The 24683-nt window shown below is 42.6% G+C and overlaps 1 protein-coding gene across 3 annotated transcripts; it reads right to left on the reverse strand.

The window, feature by feature from the left end:
* Positions 1–643: 643 nt before the first annotated feature.
* dvl1a (dishevelled segment polarity protein 1a) lies at positions 644–24374 on the reverse strand. Of its 3 annotated transcripts, XM_042410037.1 has the most exons (15): positions 23925–24374; positions 18924–18993; positions 15926–16047; positions 13212–13330; positions 9154–9292; positions 8614–8707; positions 8407–8476; positions 8171–8310; positions 6882–6958; positions 6302–6369; positions 6097–6174; positions 5829–5963; positions 5085–5252; positions 4758–4973; positions 644–2681 (listed from the first exon to the last, which is right to left on the reverse strand). In XM_042410037.1, exons 1-15 carry the CDS (start codon positions 24092–24094, stop codon positions 2161–2163), a joined length of 2187 nt encoding a protein of 728 aa, XP_042265971.1. In that variant the 5' UTR covers positions 24095–24374; the 3' UTR covers positions 644–2160. The 3 variants fall into 3 exon arrangements, with proteins under 3 accessions (XP_042265971.1, XP_042265973.1, XP_042265972.1); XM_042410039.1 differs by lacking the exons at positions 13212–13330; positions 23925–24374; XM_042410038.1 differs by lacking the exons at positions 13212–13330; positions 15926–16047; positions 18924–18993; positions 23925–24374 and adding an exon at positions 9713–10269.
* Between the last annotated feature and the right edge of the window lie 309 nt (positions 24375–24683).

Genomic DNA, 24683 nt, shown 5'->3' on the forward strand with positions numbered 1-24683 from the left:
CTAACCTGCCTACGCATTGCGAGGGTGTCGTTAGAATGCTTTGATATAACTTCCTTCCTGACAAACATCTCTCGTGGGGGCATGTGACATCGCATCATCTGTGGTTAGTGGGTCAAGCAGACAAGAGGGTCTATTATGATTGGTTTTACTATACAGTTGAGCCTGAGTGTAACGTCAGCCCACTTGGAAAGTACACGCACAAGCGCTGGTGCTCGGAAGTTCCACTCAGGGGTGTTAACTGTTGCTTTTAAGCAAATGTGGTGTGGTTGACACGTTTGATGTTGTGGTAATATCATACTTCTAAAAGTTCATCTATATCAAGTATAGTTATCTACATACTGAGCACATGGCCACCATCCAGTTTTGAGAAATAACCACCTCGTTGAATTAAATATTTTAAATACTTGTGCTTACTTGAAAGGCCTGCAGCAATACCTACTCATGTGATATAAGTAGATGTAAATTAAATTGAATGTCTCCATCTAGTGGCCCTGCTTAAAAAAAAAAGAGCATTTAAGAGTGAGATGTTTTAGTCACAAGTGTGTAAGACTGCAAATAAAATGTTACAGGTGACTATCATAAAAAATGCAGACAAAAATTTTAACATATATATTTTTATTCATATATATAATAAATTTCTATGTACAATTTATTCTTCTTTTGTAAAGAAACAAAATTAAAGAGAGCTTTGATTGCAAACAGTGTTTCATACTAAAGGGAGGGAGAGACAAAATGGGAAAAGTGCTCATAAAACTAGTGTGTGTGTTATTTCCCTCTTGTAGCTATATTTTAGGTAGATACAACAGGGGTTTGCCATTGTTTTGCAAGGGTATCAGAATCTGATGAGCAGGATTCCCCTTGAAGTCACTTTGTAGTCAAAAAATGAGAAGTGTCTGATATCATGAAGAGATCTACATCATAGACGGCCTCTACATCATAAGTAAATATCCACCACACAGTGTGAGGCTTTGGCTTTTATCGCACTGACTTTTATCGAAGCTCACACTCGCTACGAAGAAGACAAAGCTGGTTTACCTTATGTCAACCCTTTGAATTTGCTTTCACAGCTGTGGTGGGTGTCCACTGTTTGCAATCCGGTTTGCAAAGTTGATTTGCTTACTTAAAAGTGTTTTAACCAAAGTGTTATGAATGTCAGGGTTCAATCACTGACAGGAATAATGATACATTCGACAAAGCACAGCTAAGACAGTGGTAACTGGCCACTGATTCACAAAGGGTGATGTCTGATTGTCTGTCAGTCAGCCGTGGTAGACAAAGTATGACACCATCAATGCAACATGATCACATAAATAACATCACAAAAATCATCCAGTGTATGGATTCTTCCTTTAGAACATTGGCAAGAGGCGACCCCTCCCCCCAATAATGGTAATACTTTAAACAATATTTATTAATAAAATTTCTTTTCTTTAAAGCAGTTGAGACAGTCATGCAATATGCAGCCTAGTTAAACTAATGGCTGGCTACAGGGCCTCCCTTATGAAGTTGAAGAAATCCACCAATCGTGAACTGATCAAGGTTAGCGTTTTACTAGTTGGCAGGTAAGAGCTAAATAAGCCAGTGGCAATGCCACAGCATGAAGGACACGGGGCCAGACGTTTGGTGTAACGTGCTAAGTTTTATCAGTATGCACAGACATGAGTCAGGATATCCAGTCCAAGTTATAGGCCGAGAGAAATGTTCCTAAGTGCGAGATGTAGTCGGTGGTCTGGGTCTGGGGGATTGAGATCCAGGCCCAGCCAGCTTAAAGGTCTTGCAGAACAGAAAATATCCTAGGTAGAGTACACATTCCCGTGAATGTCTGCGTGGCAGCTTTAAAGAATCACCACATTGAATACCACTCACGTTTCACAAACTGTACACGTCACGTCAATACAAAAGAGGGTTTTCAGCCACAGAGGACCAGTGCTTGTGTGGTGAGACCAATCCCTCCTGTTGTGCTCTTGCTGCCCATATTCCTTTGCTTAAACATCAGAGGGATAGACATATAGCAGTGGGGTAGGTAGTGGGCCAGTCAGTGTCTACATTCTGAATTTAGAGGCGGTCAGAGACAAAAGATTGAGAGGAAAGAGAGAAGGGGCTGAGTGGGTTTCAGGGAGAATTGTTTTGTGCTCGATGAGTTTTAAAGGCACTGTCCTGTCACATTATGTCAACAAAGAACTCACAGGGATTGCCCATAGCATGCTGGAAGGACTGGCGACTGGCGGTGAGCTCAGGAGGAACGGCTGCTAACTCTCTCCCAGGAGGGGCTCCAGGTGGTGTGCTGCTGCTGACTGAGGTCTTAGGGGCCAGGCGGGCCAGACAATATGGAGGAGGCAAGCCTGGGGGACCGTAGGAGGAGGCATGGCTTCGCTCGCTGTGGGCACAGGAGCCTGGCCCTGGCTGGGTGAAGGGAGCGTGACTGTAGGTGAAAGAGGGATGGCTGTTCTGTGAGAGAGAGTGGCTCCTGTGTGACTGACTGTGACTTAGACTTGATCGGGCGTGACTGTGACTGGAGACGGCATGGCTGTGATGGCTCATTTGGCTGGCGGACCTATCACCGCGCCTCCCTCCACGGACACCTGGCTCTGATTCGCTGCATGTTGACCTGTGAACCTTCTCCTGTGGGGAGGAGCGTCTACCTTTGCCTGCGCTGGGGTTGGATCCACTGCTTCGGCTTCCTGTTGAGAGGGGGGAGGAAAAAAAATGCTGATATTTTAGCTTGGTCTTGACAGTAGTCTAAGCACATGATCAGAAATACACAGTCAGCAGCTCCAAGTCATGAGTTACAGCTGATTCAGACCAGCTGGTTTTGCTACTGATTAATATGGAGGCAGATGGTCACACGTTAAACAAAATATATTATAAAAGCTTAATGAAGCCTTCTTGAACCGCAACAGACGCCATACATCACACGAACATGTTATTAGTCAAAAGATATTCTTTTGCTCAATATACTGTAAAATGTATTCATATAAATACCACACTTTGTTTAAGGTGTGACTAGATGTCATTTTCTTACGCAATCTAGCAAGAGTCAAAGGTCAAGGGCAAACATGATTATCTCAAAGTTTCTTCCCCAAGTTCCACTAACTAATACCATGGACTTCATACAAACACTGAAACATTCACAGAGTATAAATGTATCATGATACACCTGCATCAGAAAGACGCTATTACACAGCACTTTGTGGATAATGCAGAATAACACGACAGATTTTTGTAACCAAGTTTTTATATTCACAGTGTCAATTTTGTTCAAAAAGTGTTTCACTTCTCAATGCTGGTAATACACACTGATAGAGGTGTACCACACTGTTTCCTAATGAAACATTCCAAGTCTCCACTTCCATATGAGTCCAACAGTACTGGGTAAAGTGGTGCATGAGCGCCCCCTATCAGTGAGAATGATAGCACAAGCCTCAGAGTGATCATCCTGCATCATGCACCTCCCAGCACAGTACGAATGCATGCCCAGAGGTGCACAGAGGGAGAATGGACTGTCAGGAGAGTCACACACAGGATACACACGGATGACGGGAGACGCATGGGACGGGCGGAGGAAAAAAAAAAAAAAAAAAAAAAAAAGCTATGATAGGTGGAGAGAGAGAGAGGAGGAAAAGAATAAGACTGAAGAGAGGATGAATGGTAAGATAGAGAGAGGAGAGGAACAGAGGAGGAGAGGGGGGTTAGCAGGCTTACCGGTTCCCCCAGTGTCCTGGGACTACCTCCTCCTTCAGTCTACCGTTGCCCAGCAGAAACAGAGGGAACAACAGAATTACACACACCTCCCAACCCAGCCCTTCCCAGCTACCTAATGTACTATATCTGGCCTGTGAGCCCATAGCTACTGTTACACCCTGTTGTTAGTCCTTTCTTTGTTATCTAACTTAAAAAAAAATCTTCACGTTATGGGAAAACTGCCCCTCAAAAATGCACACATGCAGTCATTCAAACACGCAGGCAGACACATAATTACCCACGAATCCCTGTTTGGGAAGTGCCGAAAGAAACAAACTATAATTTTAATAAATAAAAAAATGCAACGCTATTCTTTGTTATCTGTCCTTCCATGTTTCAAAGGTTGCAGATACACCAACTGAAAGCGTGACGACTGGCTGAAAGCAAGATATGACGATGTTTGGATGAATCACTAAAAACAACGAGAATTAAACTGATAGATGGTAACATGTAACTTACCATTATCTGTCTGGACTGCCTGGTTTGAAATGTGTACTACAACCACACTATCACAGCCACCCACATGTGTATAAAAACCCCCCAGTTTTCCACTCTCCCTCAATGCAGATATCAAAAACCATGCAGTAGCAACACAAAGCACTATCACGGTTTTGATTCAAGATGAAAACAAAGGATCATTTGAGAACTGATGGAGAGGGATGGACTCGGTGTTGATTATTTCAAGCTTGAGATTTGTAATCACATGGTTGATCGGATTTTTTTTTTGTGTACACACCCAGTACTGCAGAGCTGTCCGCTGCATGACTCAAGATGCTCATGATTGACCTTGACAATACAGGACGCGTTTTAGAATACACAGAATGAAAAATGCAATCCAATGTCAACTTCCTGCCCAGAAAGCCAGAAAAGCTAACATTAGCATGAGTCAGACACTTGTTAATACTGGCGTCATATGCCAGGAATACTTAGATTAGGGATAATGTCATGTTGCATATTGAGTCAAATTATCACATGAATTAATAAAATGGAAAATGCCCCTCCCTGTCATTGCTCACCCTCGCTGTGCTGGCTGCCTGCACTCCCACTGTGGAAACTGTGGCAAGGGTCTGAGTATCCTGGCGGGAAGCTGGGGGGTGCGGAGGGAAAGGGAGGGTAGGGGAATGGCTGCCCGCCCAGGGGCCAGGGGTTGCTGGTGGGAGGGAGCGGTGCCAGAGTGTCCTGCTCAGAGCCTCCGCCGCTGGATCCCTCATTTAAATTGAGCGATGCCATGTCTTATTGGAGAGAAAACAGAAACAGAGAGGGAAAGATTTAGTACAAACCCTCTATTCATAAAAAAAAAAACCCATGGAGTTGCATTGACACACTAAGAGAAGCGGCTATACTTTGGCAGAGGTCCCCGAAGGTGTAGTAGCACTGTTCGGAGAAGGTGATCTTATTGACGGTGTGTCTCAGATAGCCATGTTTCAGCAGACTGCTTGCGTACTTCCTTGCATCCCGCCTGTCCTTGAATCCATCTACTCTGGAGTAAAGCCAGTCCACCACGTCAGCACCTGACACAGCAACAAACACACATAGAGACAGACATGTAGGCTCCTGCTCTAATGGGTTGAACAGATGCTACAAATACTATTGATATGCACAACAGCCACAGTGGCCACAGTGGCTAAAGTTAGACAAGCAGCACAATGTTGCAAGAACTTTGAATAAAATTGGTGGGTTTAATTCCAAAATGCTTGATACTTTTCAGGGATCAGACTTAGATTTTGTGGTTAAAAAAGTGTTGCAGAGTTGCAAGTGACTGAAAAAAAATAATTAGGTTGATGCTATTTCTTGTATTTAGTGATTAACTGCCAAAAAGAAATTACTTGATTTGAGATAACAAATATTCCAGTTAACTTCTTTATGCGTCTCTGTTGCAATGTCTTAAAAGAGGAAATGGGAAATTATTCCACTTACACAGCACTGAGGTTAATCATGCATATACCACAAATATGAGTGGATCTCCAACCTGCCAGCATTTGTTACAGTAAATCACTTAAAAAAAAAAAAACCCCTACTCTTAATTCACGTGAAACAAAGTTTTGCTCTCAGTTTCGTGCGTGCCCACACAGCTCAGCCTTTCTTACCGATAACAGCATTAGCAATGGTGATCTTCAACCACATTCTGTCTCGAATCTCTAGGCCAGAGTCGGGCAACTGCATCACCTTGACGATGGTTGCCATGTCCGTTTTACTTGTAGATAGAGGCAAGTCATCAAACTCTGAGACGGGAGGAGAGATTGTGAGAAAATATTGACAAGCAGGAACTTAACATTCAGTAAGTTTGTGATAATTATGACAGTTGGGAAAAAAATAGATGTTTCATAGATGGAGCTGGCGGTTGGTGGTATTTACCGTAGTGTGGGTAAGGTCCTGTCAGGGCGGTGGTGTGTGAAATCCAGGCTGCGGGGTCGATGGGTCTCACCGGCTCAGCTGAACAAATGAACGTTGAGACAACTTTGATAAATGATACAACTTCAAACCTGGAACAATAAGTTTGATATGGCAAAATATGTACATTTTATATGTCAATGAAATATAGCAGTAATGTATGTCTTACCACGAGGGATAGTGAAGTAGCTTCGTGGTGACGGATCCCAACATTTGGCAACAGTAAGACTAATAGGACTGGAGAAGAGAACAGAAAATCCAAATTTTTTAAAGACTAAAGACACAGAAGAAAAGTTTCATTGAGCAAAATAATACAACAAACAGGAGTGAACAGATTTCTGTCTACTACACCTTACTAATCACATTACTTTGTATCACAAAGCTGTCAGATGTGTGAGATTGGTGACTGACATTTAAGAACCTTACTTTTTGTCTTGACCTGCTCTATGTGAAAAGTGCCTTGAGATGACTTCTGTTGTGATATGGCGCTATATAAATAAAAATTGATTGATTGATTGATTGATTGACTTTTTCAACTCTATCATCAACTCATTTAGTGTTTTTCAGCTTGAATACAAGTCACCACATGTCACTAAAAAGCACACACAGCATCTTATCTGATTGATGTGTTAGTCTGAAATGTGAGATTACTATCTCAATGTGATAATTTTCCAACAGAGAGCGAAAATAATCACAAAGCTCAGTAGTTGGTTTGAGTAAGATGTATGTTCTGCTTTGACTGTTCTTACCCTGTTTTTGAGACAATCTCTCTTAGGATTCTCACGGCGTCGTCATTGCTCATGTTCTCAAAGTTGACGTCATTCACCTGGTCAACAGACAACAAAATACATAAATATACGATGCATTTTAATGACTGGAATATTATTTTGAAGCTCTGCAGAGGTGTTCGTGCACATTAGGCCTTAAGATGCCTGAAAATCTGAATCTGCTTTCTATTAGATACACAGTCAAAATAAAACTTATATTGTGTAACCAGAAATTGTTATCAGCCATCATGTGTGATATAGTGGGCGGTGTCACACAGAGATCAAAGAGGCAATAACAGGAAGGAAAAGGAGAGGCAGATTTACAACTTTTAAAAAAAGCGTCTAGGAGCGGAAGTGAGTAGAGCGTTGTGGTTATTAATACGTCACGAAACCCCAGACAGACATACAGTAATTTTCTTATGTGTCACGTTCAGCTTTCAAACTGTACAGACAGCAGCAGCCAGTTTCTGTCTAACTCCAAAGTGATGTAATGACATGAATATATCTAAACTGAATATATCTGGTTTGCCATGAATATAAGTGTTCACCACAAAAATGTAGATCTGAAACAATGTGTCACTTAATCAATTATTAGTTAATCCACAGATTAATAACTATTTTAATAATTGATTAACCCTTTACGTTGTTTTCAAGCAAATATGTCAAACATTCCCCAATTCCAGCTTCTCAAAATTGAGGATTCGCTGTTTTTCTTTATCTTATAAGATAGTAAAATGAATATCTTTAGTAGAGCTGCAACAATTTGTCGATTAATCAATTAGTGGATTGACAGAAAATGAATCAGCAACTATTTTGAATGTAGAAAAATGTGGAAATTCAGTGGAAATACTCTGGTTCAAGCTTCTTAAATGAGAATATTTTGTGGTTGCTGACTGTTGATCGGGACAAAACAAGACATTTGAGTTTGCATCTCTGACTTTTGTGAAATGGTGATCAAAACTTTGTGGCATTTTGTGGCATTTTGTAGACCAAACAACTGATCAATTGATTGAGATATTGAAAATTAATCATTAGTTGAAGCCCTAATCTTTAGATTTGGGATTAAGGTTGAACAACACAAATTCTTGATATCACCTTGGTAACTTACATTTTTCAGTATTTTCTGATATTTTATAAACCAATTCATCTAAAAATCTAAAATAAATAACCTGAAAATTACTGGAAAATAAAAATAATTCTTATTTGCAGCCCCACTAAATTCCTGATGATACCAATTCATAATGTAAAACTGGACGGATCTGTCAGTGTACCTGGAGGAGCATGTCTCCAGGCTCTATTCTGCCATCAGCAGCCACAGCTCCTCCCTTCATGATAGAGCCGATGTAGATGCCGCCGTCTCCCCGGTCATTACTCTGACCGACAATACTGATACCCAAAAAGTTGTACTTCTCTGTCAGGGAGAAAGCATGGAAAAAAAATCACACATTAAACTCTGGTGTGGAAATTTCTTTAAAATAAATGACAGTTATGGAAATATCAGTTTTACCCATATTAAGTGTGACGGTGATGATGTTGAGGCTCATGGTAGAGTCTGTGATACTGCTGAAAGATGAAGACTGGAGAAGCAGGGAGACAATACAATGAGTGAGGCACGTTATAAAGGTCTATATCAATCAGCTCTTTCATCTGTTTCTCACACTCAGTGTCAATTTCAATCTCAGCACGGGAGTTGATGTGTCTTAGAGATGCTCACCCGGTCTATTTTAGCCACTTTGTGCCTCCGTCGGCGGCGCTTGTGTCTGCGCATCAGCTGTGATGAAGAACTTTGTTCTGTGGAGCTACTGAGCCTGAAACACAGAGAGAAGGAGGAAAAATAAGGACATGGAAAGGAAGAGAGAGGAGATAAAAATATGATAAGAATAAGAAAAGAGTGCAGGGTGTCCAAAAAATATTTTTTATATTGAGTAAGTCTACTGTCAAAACTCTGTTAGATCTGACATACAGTACGTATACTGCTAATTGAAAATTGCCAATTAGTAACTCAATATGTAATACACTCCTGTATCAGCCAGAACTGATTCAAAAATATATCATGTTCAAGAAAAAAGCTCAAGAATAGAGTCTCAAAAAAAAAGTCTTGAGAATAAATTAACATTTTAATCTTCAGATAAATGAAATAAATAATAAATTAAATAAGAAATAAGAAACTGTTGCTTCAGAAATAAACAAAAGCTACTGCTTTAAGTGTTTTGATGTATCAGAGACACATTTTGATGTGAGCGTAGTATGTTACCTGCTAGCATCTTCATCTTCCTCACTGTCAACAAACGAGCTGGACTCCAGCTCGCTGCTCATTACCGAGGCGCTGTCATAACCCATGGCCGAGTCCCTTGCAGTGCGCTCTGATTTAGAGTGGCCGTTGATGCGAGGGACTGGTGAGAGAAAGAGCAGAGCAGCAGTGAGTCAGATGGGAGGTTAACGTTGCTGAGCGCGGGGTCAGATCAGAGGGAGAGAGAGCAACCAGGAGGGGTGGAAAGTCAGAGTTACTGAGATTGGCAGTATTGCAAAAAAGATCATAGTTATCTGAGCGACAGTGACAGAAACAACAGAGGAGCATTAACCTTTGATACCGACATGAACTGAAAAACAGAAGTGTGATTTAAGTGAGTGGAAGTAATGACAGATAAAGCATCAACAGTTATTTACATGAAAAAGTTAGAAATTGTTGAGGAAAAATACTTGAGATTTATTTTCAACACAGTGTCTTACTGTACACACATCTACATGAATATACTTCCTACCAGACAGATAAGACAACTCTCATGACTACCCCTGTCCATCTCCATACGTACATTGCCAGTGAGGTGGTGCTGTCTCAGGATAACAGCGGATTGGTTGGAAAGGTCTCATAAGGCGAAGAGGGCGTGGCAGAGAGCGTATTCGCCGAGAGCAAGCAAAACATTCCAGCAATGTGGTAGTTCCCATTGCTAGTTCCGCCCCAAAAAGCTGCTTTTATGAAAGCTGAGCTACAGCATATAAGCACTCAATCAGCAGAGGGACATCCACTGTCAGGATTCACACAAATACTTCCTCCCACGCTCCGAAGACTGCCATAGCAGAAAAAACAAAACAAAAAAAAGGACAAGTATGCGGGTTCACCAAGCCAGACTGAAATCTGTGACTTTGTGCTCGGCTCCGTCTGTGCTAGTCGCTCTCTAAAACCCAGCCTGAGCCCCAGACAGTCTCTGCCCACTGGCTGGCCGATGACAGGCTTCACAGCTTATCTACAATAGAGGCAGTGACAAAAATAGGGAATAAGCATAAACATGCTCTACAAAGAGTAGCAAGTAAGAAGTAAGTGAGTGACTGCTATGACTCAACAGCAGTGTCAAATGACTTTTTGGTTAGACAAGTGAAACTGGACACAATGCAGTCGTGACCTTTTCAAAGGTTGTGACATTTTATATTATAAACTGGTTGTAAAAAAAATGCATGTAGTGTTTAATGTTGTATTAATGATCTAAGAATACATACACAACCCACAATGTGATAAAAGTTAAAAGTCTCCATTGGTGGTTATCACCCTATAAAAGCTCATAACATGTACAGTATAACTGTCTCCTCACTGCAAAGCAAGAGTACTTATTGTTCAACTTTCCATAATTACACCAGAATGACTTGAATAATGAGCTGCATTAAGGTAACCACAAAAAAAAAAATCTAACCACATGTATCATCTAATATAATTCAAAAGTCATATCAAAAGACACACAGTTATACGACAAATCCCTCTCACCACAGCCGACAGTCTGCCTTCATCCGATGCAAAGGGAAAGTGAGCTGAGAGTCAGGAGAAAGTATTGCCTCCTCCCTTCCTCCCAATGGCACGCAGCTATAGAATGACTGCTAATCTGTCCCTGACCAATCAGACGACGGTATTCTCCAAAACAGAGAGACATAATATGAGATTTGAGATGATGTGCTGTCCACTCCCATCTCTGCCTCAGGTGAAAACACCCATCAGGGTTATTAAAAGGCCGAACGCTTTCATCGGCATCACAAAAATGAATTTCACGATACTTTTCATTTCAGAGGAGAGTTTAAGTTCACCAGCTGTTTTTGTGCTTTGTGCTAATACTTTAATACAAACATAAGTGCTTTGGCTTAACCATGTCTTTTTTGACCTCAACCTTGAAATCCTGGCAGTGCTGCACGGCATAATGCTTAATGCAACGTAGGGTATTAAATGTTCCCTGCTACAATGTTATAACTGAATATTGGGAGTCTTGTCTTACAACAGGTTAAGATACGGAGCACCTGGTGGCCTTGGAACAGATCATATCCCATAACTTCAGCTGCCCTCGGGGTCCTACACCTGTTCACCCTCCTAAAATGTTCAACTGCTGCATTATTCATCCATTCAATCTCAAACGCTACAGCGCAGACTGAAAATAAGAGGGGATATGTTTACAAGGGTTGAACACTTTAACTGATCATTGTAAAAACAGCTAGCATTCACACTGAGGCAGAATCACTTGAAGCGTGTGTATAAGGTGACAGGGAAATTCCTGCTGCGGATGCTGCGGGCAGTGAGGTAAAGACGCAGGGATACTGGTTCCTTCTTCATATGTCGTTACATCCAGACCGTATGACTGCGACAGCAACCGCTGCGCCACCACAGCTAAATTGAATTGGATTTTATTGGGTCTTGCCGGCTAGATTTATGAGCCACCAAACTGCTTGTAGACCATGAGGGACACACCCGATTCCCCTGATGGTTTCACTTAATTAGAGCTAACAAACTAACAGACAAGAAGACACGAGGTGAAGAAACAGAGAAAGAGACACGTGTGTGTGTGTGTGTGTGTGTGTGTGTGTGTGTGTGTGTGTGTGTGTGTGTGTGTGTGTGGGTGTGTGTGTGTGTGTGGGTGGGGGGAGGAATACATGACCTGCTCTAATTCTCTGTTCTGCAATAGGTGTCTGATTCGTGTTGAAGTCAGTAAACACAGAGGAGGATAGAGGACAGACGCAAAGTTCATTAGTCATGAGGTATTTCCGAATCATACACAAAACAACAGATGTGCGGCTGGAAGCTAGCAGCAGTGGATCCGGCATAGTGAGTGCCAACGATACGTCTTGAGCCAAATCAAGAGCACAAGATACACAAGAATGAGATCACAATGAAATCAATGGATACGACTGTGCGGTTATTCTGCTATGATAAAGTCAAATCTGTTTCCAGCATGAAAGACAGTTACAAATCTTCCACAACCATAACCTGATGCTGTACTCTGTGATACTAATTGCAACACATAAATTAATGAGTATTTGGTTAATGAGCCTTGAGCTCAGGATGCCAGGTTTGCTGTGAAGACAGGACATGGGGAGGAGAGACTGGCTTTGCTGTACGCATAAAAACAACAGCAGACTACAAGCATTAGGAGCTGCGGGTTTATTACTTCCTGCCATAAAAACACAAACTCATCTCAAAACGTCTGTGTGACAAGAACATGAACAGAACGGAGTGGATATCTCCAAACATCGCGGGTATGATTACGCTGATAACAAAAACCCACCTTCTCCTGCAGCACCAGTAAACCCTGTTTTCTCGTCGTGGACGGTGCAGACATGTGATGTTGCCTAGCAAAGCTTTCTTATTAAAAACATAGAGACCGTAGAGGAGAGGAAGCCGCCCTGCCCCTACCAAAGTGATCTTCATTGAATTGACTGCAGTCGAGTGCCAAAACACCTCAGCGAGCTGAACAATAAAGCAGATGTTTTTGCACTTGATAAAAGTTCTTGGGGGCTTTTAAAATCGAGATCCTAACAAATTGCTTTTCCAGGTAGAGCATCGATGTCGACATTAATATGTCAACAATAGCAGCAGCAACAGATTTTCCTCTGATATTTCACACAACACTAATGTCCTCTGACAGGGTATAATCATCCTGCAAGATCGGAGTCTGACTGCCGAGTGGAAAACAGCCTCTGACCGTAAACCTGAGGCGCACACAGGAAACAGAAGAAGGACAATTATTGGGCAAGACAGCGAATTCCAGTATCGGTCTTTGACATGCGGTGTCATTTTTGACTTTCTTCACTCTTCCGAGAATTTGGATATCTATGTGTTTCTCGGTCTCACACGTAGCTCAAGTTCAATATTCACCATGTGATCCCTGGGGGTCTTTTTTTTTTTTTGTACGTGTCCACCTTTTTTTTTTTTTTTTTTTGAGTGACTTGAGCAGAGCGGGGAAGTAAGTGTTGAGTAAGAGGCAGTGAAATGTAATAACTTCGAAATGACAAGATAATTGCATTTTTAGGATCCATCTGTTCCTCGCTGATAGTACTCACGCTCTGTTTCTCGAGCTCTCCTCCGCGCGCGCTCTCTCTCGCGCTCTCTGCGGTGGCTCAGGAGGGACTCTGTACCCGTCTCGGTGTCCAGGCCATCACGACTGCTCACTGCGTTGGCACTGCAACACACACGTCGGAAAACTTCAGTCGGATTCATAATGATGTACGAAACACACACGCACACACACACACACTCTCTCTCTCTCTCATACAGAAACTCTTTCAAATTAATTCTCTAGCCAGCTTGTGACCATCTCTCCTGAATATAATCCCAGCTACAATATACTGTCTGTTATAATATCTGTTTGCCTGCCATTTAGCCTTAGGGGAATATGCAACTCATATTATGACACTGTTTCAAATTCAATCCCTCTGGCCAAAATAGCAGTTTCATTGTTCTGCGGTATGTGATGTGTTTTTCACTAAGTGTCATTAATGACCAGATACCCTGAGAGGGAGCCATTCTGGACAATACTGGCATTAATGAGACCTATTGAAAGCCCAGATGGTGCCTGGAGCATGATTGGGAGAGAGACAGAGAGGAGAGAATGACAGATCACATAAAAAAAAAAAGCGAGAAGTGGTAGATCAGGTGTGGGCTGAGCAGCGAGCGGGCCTGTTCACTCGGGGTCTGGGGGTTCTGGAGAGCAGATTGCTATTCTGTCAGAGGGCTGGAGACACCGTGGCCTCAGGCACCGGGGTTAAGGGACTTACACAGCCACCGGGCACCTATGAAACTTGAGGCCAGTGAGAACTCTACTCAATCCTGTCAGTCTCTCACACGCACTTAGGCATGTACGCAACACGTACTTTACACCTGCATAAATAATTGCGCTCGCATGCAGGCGCTTTCATGCGTTCATGCACATGCTCCAATACAAAGTGTCATATTCAGAGTGTATAAACAGAAGAAAAGATGCATGAAAAACAACAAACATGTGCACAAACATCATCCTACCGTGTTTAAAAAACAATGTTCCTACACACCTCGGCGGCGACGTAGGGATGATCGATGCAAATTAAAAACACAAGAGCAGACAGGACGCTGTGTCTGCTGTGTTCACTCAGCGGGATGAAGTGCTCAATGAGGCATGCTTACACGCTTCTGCTACGGAGCACTAATGGGCGCACCTGGGCTGAGCTTCACCAGCACAGGTCAGTGCACGTATGCAAATATCACTGAGGATGCATAGTTTAGATACATTTTTATTAGTCGCTATAGGGAAGCTGTGTAATGATTTGATGTTTGCGGTGTCTGTCTGTCTGTCTGTCTGTCTGTCTGTCAGGCTGTCGGTGGCTGCTGACCAGCCGCGTAGCAGGTCTGTTGATCCGGGGGGGAGATTATCCAAGGCGCTAGGCTGCAGCTGTGAACAAATGCAACCCCCTTTCAACTCCCCCCCCCCACCCCCTTTTCTGCCAATCGCGTCTCCCTCCCTCTTGGGAAATGGAGATGGGTGCTTTTAATGTCCGTTAATCCGGATTACCAGGCAGAAGCACATCAGTTGTGTCCATTCTCAGCCCAAAACACCTATTCTGTGAGCTCATCAAATAGACCCATTCACGCTGACAAACACATGAAATGCATGAATAAAGCACAAAGAGAAAATGAAGTGGTAATAATATTCTAGCTATTTACAGAGAGCGGTAAAGGGTTGGAAGACTGGATTCATTTCAGAAAGAGAGGAGGTTCGCTATAGGGAATTCACCATGCTGTTTCTCTGAGAGAAAGGCCTGCCTGTCTGACTCAAAGAGGGAAAGAGAAAGGGAGAGTGAGTGAGAGAGGGTGGGGGGAAATGACGTGGGGTCGGTACTCTGTCGTTTTGATCCACAAGGTGGCAGTAGTCCTTGTGAAAGCTGACTGGGAACAATAAAATCATCAGGACAGCTGACAGCCAAACAGCAGGGAGCAGCCCATAGAGGGCAAAAGCGAGCTGAGATGTCAAACACAGGATAAAGAGATACACTGAGACATGACAGATTGCATGTTCTCAATATAGAGCCTCAGCCATATTGCTCCAGCGCTGTAATGGCAACAACCCTTGCCCCCACTGCTCCCAGCCCTTCTAGCTATATTTAGCTCGGGACCTCTCCTCAGCAAGTGCAGTGATATTCTCCAATCTGCCTGTTTGAAGTCAAAGTCTGGGCTCAGGTATTTGTCATCAGGCTGTCGAGAAACTCTCCATTTCTGAGCTTTTAGGCACCGATGTGTTTTCGGGCCGCATGTGCCTTTATTAAGCGAGTATGGATGAATGCTCTGAGTGAATGAATACAATGCGCCTCACTGAGCGCCAGCATTTGCCTGAAGATGTTTATGCTGTGAAGGCTATTTCAAGAATCAAGCAGCACTGGCAGCGTACGCATCATTTCTACATATATGAGCGGACTAACGCTACACTCAACGGCTGGGTGGGCGGCAGGGATCATACACGCAAGTGGGAAAACTACTCACACCCATGTATGTTCCCACACTTAAGCTTTAGCACACTTCTCATGCCACATTCACACGCAGGCGTATACCACCTACACCTCCTATACGAGCCTTGGATGATGATGAACGTCTCGGATGAGCTATCCGTACTCTGATTAGCACATATGGCGTGCTGTGAAATAAAAAGGTCGCGCGGTGCACAGGATTGTGTGCTCGAGTACGTCTGCCTACATGCCTGTGTGTGTGTAATCGTGCATATACGACAAGCAATAATCAGCCTACTTACTGGAAGGAGGGGGGCCGGGAGTCTCCGATGCCCCCTGTTCTCTCCAGAGGAGGGGGCAGCTCGGGATGGCTTTCTGTGCACTGAGATCCTCCATCAGAGTGGGCGCTCTCTGCTAGCACCAACTGAAAGAGAGGTTGGAGTGAAGAAAAGATTTCAGATAGAGCAGATATATCAGCTTAGAGAGAAACACAAACAATAATAAATATTGTGTCAAATGATATAGACCCCATAGTGTGGAGAGAGGAGATCAAAAGCAACCGCAGCAGACTCCACAACACTCAAAGACAAACACATATAGTCATGTTGGCACCGCAGAGAGAGACACATCTTGTGTACCAGCGCACATAAGGAAGGAATATGATATGAGATGCAGCAAAGAGGCCTAGAGATGACTGGTGGCTATGCATAAACAACTTGAGAAATACAGGGAGCGACATAGAAACTTAAAAGAGCACACTGCTTTTACACGGTTGCGTGTCAGTACAGAGGATGATGTACAATGACCCATAGATACAGCGAGTCTCCTTTCATCCGAGCCAGAATAATGAAAGTTAAACCAGGCAGCCGTGCACAGACCAACAATTGTATTGCATTATTGTAACGCGAGCATCGGGATTCACAGGTGTCACTATAGTGCCACTAGATTTCTAAATGAACCCTGTGGGCTACTTTTTTTTGCTCCATTTCAAAGACTGAAAGTATTTCTGCACTCTCTATCATCTTCTGTGTCTGTCTGTTGACTGGCTTTCTGTTTGAAACACATTAAGAATGAGCAGATTTTTCTCTGCTTCTTGGCTCTCCAGTTTTATGGAAAGCTGCCTGAGAAATACCTCCATACTTTTTGGGACTCATCGATCCGACTTTTTTTCCTCCCGATACCAGCTACCAATCCCGATACCAGTGCTGTCTTTTTCCTGATTTGAATTCTCTATACTGTGCAGAGCTCATAGGATTATGTTCCATGAGGTAACATGAGGGCAGGGGTTGCTGTAGATCTGTGGACAACTTATCAAGATTTAATGAATATAACAGAGAGTGGAAACACTGAAATTTATGATGATTGATGAAGAAACTGCATTTAATGTTGATCCATCATGTCTGGTTGATATCGATCCACTTAATATGGTCAGTATTGCCTCCCTACATACTTTCCATAGTGTACATTTGCAAAAAAAAAAAAAAAATTGAATCAGCCACATTTACAATAGAATGTTTCTTAGGTTTCTCTAGTCTGTTTAAGCAATTTATCCTTGATTTAACAGCAAAGGTGGGTGTACTGCGATGCCTTAAGGATGCAACAAGATTTGCTCACTTCTATTTTTATTGCATGTTTTTAACAATGTTCCAACACATTACAAAATGATGAACATTTAGATTGATGCTAAGTACATTTTGAATTTGTTTGCAAGCTTATACTGCAGCTTAAAATGCTGAATAGCTCATGCTTTGCCATAGTAGTTGTCACACAACATGCTTTTAAGCAGCCAGGTATAATGATGTAAAGATTTGTCACTGTAAACAAAGAAATGCTAATGAAGGGGTGGTCACATTTTCCATTTTCCAATCCAATACCAAGTAATTACCACCAGCCTTGGTGCATCCGTGAGCTGTCTCTTGTTTTTACATGCCCTGAAGAAGACCTGGTTGAAATGCGTAGGCTAGGCGCTAAGCCCATTTATTTAAGACTTTTTAACTTTTGCACAGCAGTGTGTCTTGTTTTTTTTTTTGGTTATGACTTACTGATAACAAAGCAAAGTACAAGTCTAAACTCTCTCTTCCTTTTTTTGGTCTCATGATATGTTTTGTTTTTTGATACCTGCATTTGTGAAGCAGCACTCCTCAGCCAATCTACTGGTATTTGTTCTCCCAATACCAAGTAATACCATGGTGCATATTTCCGATACTAATACTTTTAATTAACAAGAACTATATATTGGTTGAAGTAGCCTAAATACACCTAAACAAACACAACTGTATATTTCTGCTAATTACATTACAGGCTCCTTATATACGTTTATGAACAGTGTTATTGTGTAAAACTGAATGCAAATGTTAAAAATATGAAATGAAAAACACTGAAACCGACTTCATCACCATCTTTGTGAATCATCTATAGTGACAAAAAAACAGGAATGCTCTGGTTTAAAGAAAACAGGAACCACTAGTTTAGTGCACAGAGTAATTCTGGTGAATTCTGGAAGATGCATCAATTTGAGCGACCCGGTTGTTGAGCAGCAGCGTGGTTTGGTAGAGTCTTCAAGCCCTGCTGTTAGATAGTATCGACACTGCTTAAGTGTTATTGAGCAAGACGGTCGCTAACAACTCTACAGCCACTACTGTGTGACCGATTCTGACTTCTGACCTCACTGTGGAGGGATGCATGCAAACTAATGATTTTCATTACTGGGATCAATAAAGTGTAACATTTATATACTGGATTTAAAAAAAAGGCAGACAAACAGCCACTATGTAGATTAAATGTGCAGCCTGTAATTTATCCTTCCTCTTCCATCAATATTTAAAGCTAGAGCATTAACCTGTGTCTTCTGTCACATATGATAGACCAACGATTAAGGTGTAAATCCTCCTCTAACATGACAGATTGATTTAATTTAACATGCTTTATTATCCCTGAAGGGACACTTGAGCTCACAACACTGTTTATCTTCCATAATCACAAAACACTATAAAGCTACAGAAGTCAATAGATAGATTGCACTGATGGTATGATATCTTGTTTTAGTAGTCAAACGCAGACACCTCTGATTGTATTTTGTAACAACTTTAAAATCTAATGGAATTACTCACACCTATAAAATACAGCTGAACAGTAAGATCAAGGAGAAGAGTGTTTCAAAAGCACTGTGGAGGCGTTACATGGCTACATTTGCATGATCTATGAGTGCTCCACATATCTTTGCTTAGAGCTGAGGCTTTACAGCCAGGTATGCAGGCAGGAGAGAGGGGTTAGCACAGGTACATTATCCATCTCACTTACCCAGGACACTACTCTCCCGTTGAAGCAGGGCAGCTTGGCGTTATCGTCGGAAATCTCCTCTTTGACGACCCTGGGGAACAAGGCAGACAGATACAGTCAGGTTAAAGGACACAGTCAGCTCAACAACACAATGCTGTATAGCCTGGAGACACTTCCCTTCCCTGCCTACACATACTGAGAGACATTCACGCTTTGTAAGTCACATTTTCCACATGGCTTTTCAACCAGCTTTGCACCCTTGCTAGCACGGTTAAGCTTGATGATGCCACTCTCAGTCTTTTTCTACATTTCGTCCATCCATGTGATTAGGGCTGCTTAATCTGGCAATAACCTGGGCCATAAGTCACTAATGAATGGATCTAATAGTTAACCTGTGCAGGTGTCACAATCATCCATCGTAGGTAGGTAGATAGGTATGTTTTATGTGCATTTGTGCGGGTATGAAAAGCCTCGGAGCTGCGACAACAAGGCGTCAAGGCACAGGAGAGTGTATTAATAGAGACATCTTGTGTGTGAGGCTCCCTCAGTATGTTCGTCTTTGGCTGTAAATTCCCTACAAAAATACCTTCCAGTTACCCTTTGACCCTCTGGGACATAGTTCAGCAGCCCCCAGTCACCACACCTGCTAGACTTGTGTCAAGTAGATCAAGCCCGGAGCTAGCCGAGGGGCAGGAGATGAGCTGGCTTACACCTTACACACTGACACACATGGGGCTAAAGCACCCTGATATATTCACCAGTTTCCATTATAACTCCCTGTATGTCTTTATGTATGTTTTTTTTTTTTTGTGGCTACGGCTTTTCCATGAATCGGTACAACCAAACATTTCTGAAACTGTGGAGATCTCACATTAGCTTTTTGGCTTTGAACATGGAACATGAAAAGAAAGAGGCACGACACGAGAGCAGCAGGAAAAGCCTAAGAAGATTTTATGCAGGGGTGTCTCTGACAGCTACTTTATAGCTTTTTTTTTTTTTCTCCCCGTCGTTGTTTGCCAGAGCTTCCCTGCAACTGAAATGATTAGCCAAGCTAGTTGTGTTTTTGTGCGCGCTGCTGCTGTGGGAGCTGTATTGCAGGGAGTGGTGGACGGAGATAACGTAGCCTTGTGGCTGGAACTGACGACCACAGAGTCTGCTGCTGTGGCCTGTTCCACCTCAGGGAGGAAAAGGGAGGGAGGCGAGGGCTGACTCTGCCGGCTGCTTGTTAGGTAGGAAGTGTTTGCATCCTCTCTCTCTCTCTCAAGCTGCATAACCAGCTGTAAGGTGACTTGTGAGGATGTGGGAGTGGCCCGCACAAATAAAATATCAGCTACGCTTCTTCCTCATGTTTGACAGGAGTCGTGTTGACTGTTCCACTTGCGCACACACATATTTCACCAACGCAACTGTATTTTTATGGTTACTGAAAGCACTGTCATGCAAAATAAATCCCCTTTGTCTGTTACAAGAAGTGTAACCAGAAGAGCCAAGAAACAATTCTAATGATAACAGATGACGTCTGTAACATGTGGTAAAATCAGCATGGCCTGCATTCTTTTTTAGCTTCCATCTGATATCAGGAGCAGTGTTAGTTCCACTCCTGAACTTTTAACAGGCACAGACACACACACACTCACACGCATACAAACCGTAAGCCCTGTTTAGAGAAGCGTCTGGTGTGGGCTGCTGTCACAGATCTGACTTCTTAGAGCTGACAGCTTAAATAGGTCTTAACAGATTTCACAGGATAATGACACAAGATTTACCCTGGTGATCGCCGAATATTCCACTGCTAGGGATATTTGTGTAGCTGGGGAAGATTAGAAGTGTTTGTTTATGCTCTGAGAGACAGAGGAGGGCTGGGTAGTTACAGCCTAAACCAGAAACCAGGGGCAGGAGAAGCCAGCCAAGACCGGACAACAGTCCAAGGACATTCGTAGGCTGATGCTAATGATACTATAAACAGGGAAGCAAAATATTTGTGGTCAAATACAAGACTTCAATATGACACAGTATGACTCAGTTATTTAAACTTTAACAATCTGGAAAACACTTAGGAATAGCATGCATCCTGTTGTTGGCACGTTTAATACTGTCATCATGTGATTTTCACACCACAATAATAATAATGTTCAGACGTGTATAGTTTTCCATTCATAATGTCACTATCACAGTAAGAGCATTGTTGTTAAAGCTATGATACCCAAGTGCAGTATAACCTTCAAACCTGCCACAATCCTCAAACAGTTAAAAAAAAAAAGAAAAAAAAAGTGAGGTATGGCAGTGGTGCATTTGTGCAAAAAGCTGCAGATTTCCGTCCTCTAACTACAAACTACAGGGGCTCAGCATCACTTCCTCAGCAGAGGAAAGATCCCCCTACCAGCCCCCTGTTTTCTGAGGCACAAACAAGACTGTTTCTTTCAGACCTTCAGCTTGGCTGCTTCCTCAGCTCCAGAGTGCCTCTGTGACTTGCATTATAGTGAGGTCTCAAACCCACTTGCCACCACTGGCAATGACAAAACGCCATATCATCACCTTGAAGTCTCTGAAAAAGCCAAGTGGGTTGCTTCAAAACAACCCAGCCTCAATTAGCTTCCTGTCTTATGAATATTGATGAATGAATGAACATTATGAAAAAAAAAAAAAAAACGTGCACAAAGAACAATCATCTTTTAATTTGCTGCGCTCTGTCGTGCGAGCGGAAATGCCACAGCCCATGGTTACATACGAGTCCAAAGGCAAACTGAAATGACATGTTCACTGCGGTAAAGGGGTATGCCGGGGCGTTTGTCGGGGGAAAGCGTTTATCGAATTTGTGTGGCCGTTGCTTGGACAGCTGATATGGCCGGCACAAATGTAGTTCAGCAATCCCATAAGAAAATGGCTGGTTTTTCCTGCACAGCAGGGGGTCTACTACAGAGGACCTTGCACTGACTGCTCATTTACATTTCAAACACTGTCTATAACTGCAAGGGATTTGATGTTTTCCCTCTCTGCTCAGCAGTCTTATTCCTCCCTTGCTAATTCTCCAGCAACCATACTGTCTGTGCCTATGCAGTACAGCCAGCATGGCTACCACAAAGCACTGCTATCCTCTGTGTCTTTGACTGGCTTTGCTTCCATACTGTGCCAATACCATACGGCATTCACAGAGCCTGAATATCCAACCTTAACTCAAAGGCTGGAATGCTCATGGAGACGCCTTTTTAATCAGTGTATAACAGCCCTATGTGGAAACACAGTCGTTTAACAATGTCCAATTCACAGCCTAATTTAACATGCTTTGTTGATGCACGTGCAGGGGCCAGTCAGCCTACTGTAGCAGTGTGTTCAGCAACATGGAGCTATGTCTCCATATGGAGAGAGCAAACATGCTTTGTTTGTTTCCATTATCTGCTTGTCGATCACCTGAGGCCCAGTGAGCAGACCGGCTTGCAGTGCAAGAGAGGCAGGAAGCCGGGGCTGGGGACAAAGCAGCGCACCAAGCCTTGCCTGCCACCAGGAAGAGCCAGTTTCCCTCACAAGGTCAGGCTGCAGTGGAAATGTATGACGTTTGGCTCTATTGACACTGCCTGCCTCTGCATTTCCTCCAATCATGTTTGCGATTACAGTGCTAGATGTTAATGTGTGTGGGCCAATGTATGACTACTCACTGTGGAATGAGAAACAGGCGCTGACACAAATATGTCATCCTCAGCAGAGGCGTGATACAAGTAGATCTCTGTGACCAAGAGCTGAAGAAAAGTAAAGGCTCCATCAGAGAGCCTGTATCTACAGAGCTATGTAAACCTGGTGTAACTCCTGAAAATCAGGAAGGGATTTACAAAGAGAGGAACAGAGACAGAAATAAAAGGAGAGAAAGAGGGAGGAAATATTTCTATAATTCATAACGTCCAGCATCCAGTAGATAGAGGAGGTACCGTGGTTCCTGTGGCTTTCTGGGGTAAAAATCACCATAAAAATAAATAAATGTGTTACATTAAACAGGGACATAGACACATTCTGCTAAATGAGTTCACATTTCTATCATCAGTGAGAAACTTCTTTCACGTGACTTGCAGTGAATTATGAAAATCTTACAATCCTATCACATCATCGGCAGTTAAAATATGCCTGTAAGTTTAATCACTCACTTTACTTCTCTATCTCTAACATGACAAAACTGGACATCATACATCTACATATATGTCCAAATGGCCAGTGGGCTGTGGGGATGTGACGGGGTGGGCAAACATAATTACCCCTTCCAGCATTTATAATTAGTATGTTTGAAAACTTCCAAGTTCAGCATCATTGTAATAACACAGTCTTTAATACGGTGTCAAACTGTATGTAGTCGTGTTTGGCGGATCTCCTCCTCGGGGGCATATTAAATGTAAAAGGTGGTTACATGACTGCACACCTAATAGTCACAATTACTGACTCGTGGTTGCCATATTCCCTTGGGATTCACCTGCAGTCCATTGTGTGTGTTTGTGTGTGTCTGTAAAGAAATATATCATCCTGGGCTTCTACAAGTGGGTGAAAATAATATATATATGTATTTTTAACTGGTCATCTACTTATAATCCATACTGGAAAAACACATGCAACAATAAAGCACAAACAAAACAATATGAAACCTGAGAACTTGAACATGTGGACGCTTTCTCAACATTACCCTGACATGTATACTCCACATGGTTAACATATTAGAATAAATATACATGAATGTGGGGGGAGCAGGGGTCCGACTCTGTGTAATACATGCAGGGCTGCGTCATTAAGACTGTGGACAGATCTGGTATCACTTCAAACACTCATGTGTCTCCTCCACTGCGCACAGGATAGCCTGTAATAATGAGCAGGTGCCAGGAGCATGGAAACAGACACGGCACTACTTTACACACATGTAACAATGTTGCAGCCAGCATCGTTTGATGTTGCCTATCACGGCCTGTAATAAGCGGACTGCAACAATAAATAGCGAGTCAAGCCAGACGAACAGGCTAATAATAATAATCACCGACGGCGGCCACTTACCCAAAATCCTGGTCCATCGATTTGAAGAAGAATTTGTAGCTGTTGACCGGTCGATTGTTGAGGACATTTTTAAAATCCGCTAAGGTGACTTTCTCTGGAGAAACGGACAGCTTGACCAGATAAGGAGTCTCCTCCTCGTCTATGTGATATATTATTTTAGTCTCCGCCATGAGAGTGAGGGGAGGACAATCATTGACACAGGAAAGGAACAAGGGTTGGCAGCGCAATAAACAGGCCTGCTATGTTACCAGCTACCCATAGAATAACATAACAGCGTCCACTAATAAATAAACCTGTATAGCCCACGATGGAAAATACAACTCCGTGTGTTGGACAAACACTGCGAAAATCCAGACATAATCGCGTTATGACTGCCTGTGTTCCTGCTCCAGTGTGAGTCGGTACGGTGGCTCTCGGCACTAAAACAGGAAGGGACAGTCCACATCCTTGCGATATGGAGTTGGGAATATTGCTTTATTTTTTCACAAGCTAATTGGTTAGACAGTGCTGTCATCTAGTGGTGTGTCTGGGCTGTGCGCGGGCCTACAAGCACAGCTTATACAACAGTCATACTGTACACTCAACTGCACAGTCACAACACGAACAAAGAGGCTGGATGAAGTCTGGATACTAGTTTCTTTCAGTGAATATTTCTGTCATGCCTCATTTAATGTAAACCCACTCAAATAACGTATGAATGAAAATTATATAATTGTATTATATAATAATAGCCTATATAATAAAAAAATATTGTTTATG

The sequence above is a fragment of the Thunnus maccoyii genome, chromosome 4 (genome assembly GCF_910596095.1).
Source record: "Thunnus maccoyii chromosome 4, fThuMac1.1, whole genome shotgun sequence".
Taxonomy (NCBI): domain Eukaryota; kingdom Metazoa; phylum Chordata; class Actinopteri; order Scombriformes; family Scombridae; genus Thunnus; species Thunnus maccoyii.

Coding starts and splice junctions, on each gene's coding strand:
- dvl1a (XM_042410037.1), bottom strand. CDS start 24,094: ATGGCGGAGACTAAAATAATATATCACATAGACGAGGAGGAGACTCCT. Junction 8,708..9,153: donor GAAGATGAAGATGCTAGCAG/GTAACATACTAC, acceptor TCTGTGTTTCAG/GCTCAGTAGCTCCACAGAAC. Junction 6,175..6,301: donor CTACTTCACTATCCCTCGTG/GTAAGACATACA, acceptor TCATTTGTTCAG/CTGAGCCGGTGAGACCCATC.